This window comes from Arachis ipaensis, chromosome B10, assembly GCF_000816755.2.
Source record: "Arachis ipaensis cultivar K30076 chromosome B10, Araip1.1, whole genome shotgun sequence".
In the NCBI taxonomy this organism is placed as follows: domain Eukaryota; kingdom Viridiplantae; phylum Streptophyta; class Magnoliopsida; order Fabales; family Fabaceae; genus Arachis; species Arachis ipaensis.
In genome coordinates, this window is record NC_029794.2 from 134,005,352 (window position 1) to 134,007,051 (window position 1,700).

At 24.4% G+C, this 1,700-nt stretch overlaps 1 protein-coding gene across 1 annotated transcript in view; it reads left to right on the top strand.

The window, feature by feature from the left end:
* Positions 1-1,700, top strand: part of LOC107621237 (protein ZINC INDUCED FACILITATOR-LIKE 1) — a gene marked incomplete in the record, with an annotated part of 8,856 nt that overhangs the window by 1,422 nt on the left and 5,734 nt on the right. Inside the window, 1 exon segment of the mRNA XM_021114190.1 lies at positions 64-108. Coding sequence (XP_020969849.1) covers positions 64-108 — 45 coding nt within the window.

Sequence of the window (1,700 nt, forward strand, 5' to 3'; positions counted from 1 at the left end):
AAATTAAATTTTTTATTGTCTGATTCTGATGTATAATCTCTGTATTTTTCTGTGTTTTTGCAGCGCTGCCTATATCATCTCTCTTTCCTTACCTTTATTTCATGGTAAGTCTAAGTGAATTTTTTTTTTCTTTAGGGCTGATTAGGATTTTTAATGTTCTGCTTTTAAAATTTTGTTTAAAAATTTGAAAATACATTACTATTTTTATTATTTTTATTTTATTTTTATTACAAAAATTATTCGATTACTTAATTAAATTTATGTTAATTGTAAAAAAAATAAAATATAATAATATATATAATTTTATTTTTTTAATTTAAATTATGATAACACCCGTACATCGCATAGTTTTCGACATTATTTATATGTCTTCAAGTTTGATTTGAATTTCTGCTTTGTAAATCTCAGATTGAACTTTCATTTATATAATTAATAATAATTCTGGCTAGAAGGTTCACGTTCTATCACTATTTGTCTGGACATCAATTCCGAAATTAACGGGCCAATAGTATAGTTGTTATTTTGATGATTACTTATTTGTCCTAATAAGACTAATATTTTTTTTATTAATTAATTATATTATCAATTCAATAAATTAATTCACTGTTTCAACTTTCAACATAGTATCTCATTGAAAAAAATTCATTTTTGAAAGATGAATATATAGAAATTTCCCTCCTCCTTTTCTCACTTGTTCAAATAAAAAAAAAAATACTTATTTTGAGAAGAAAATAATTATTACTATTAAAAATAAAAAAATTAAAATTAAAAAATATATTTTTCTTGTTGTAGGTAAGTGATTTTCATATTGCCAAAAGAGAGGAAGACATAAGTGGCTATGCTGGTTATGTAGGTAAGAATAATAAGATTTAGGTTTAATTATTCTGCTTGTTTCTATAGTTTTGCGAAATTTTTAATTAGGTTTCTATACTTTTTTTTTTTTTTAATTGAGTCCTTGCACCAAATTTTTTTTTTTAATTAGGTCCCTATACTTTTTTCTCTTTTTATTTAGGTTCCTGTACCAATTCTTTTTTTTTTTAGTTAGGTCCTTATAAAATTAAGCCAATTACTACTAAGAGGGACTTAATTGAAAAAAAAATTAGTATAGAGACCCAATTAAAAAGAAAAAAAGTATGAGGACCTAATTAAAAATTTTACGAAACTATAGGGACTAACAGAGTAATTAAACCTAAGATTTATTTTAGTATTACTTACATTATTCTTGAATATCTAAGCTCCAATTAATAGTGTGAGGTAGCGTTTGTTTTGAGGTATTGAGACAGAGACTGAGAGACTGAAATTCAGTATCATGTTTGTTGGCTCAGAGACTGGTACTAAAATTTCTGTCTCTGTCCCTAAAATTTTAGTATTTTAGTACCTCAAAAAAGAGAGGACACAGAGGACTGGAATTTTTAGAGACAGAGACTGAAACTTTAATAACATTTTATACCTAAAATACTCTCATTTCAATTAATTAATTTCAATTTTATCTTTTGTAAAAATTAAATTAGAGTTTCATTCTTGTTTTAATTTCTGTCTTCCACTTTGCACCAAACAGAATACTGAGATTTATTTCTGTTTCTATCTCTTAATCTCTATCTCTTAGTCTCAATTTTTCTGTCTCTATTTCTTCACCAAATACTACCTTAAATGTTGTATTTCTAATAAGTTATATATAAAATAAAAAATAATTGTTGTGT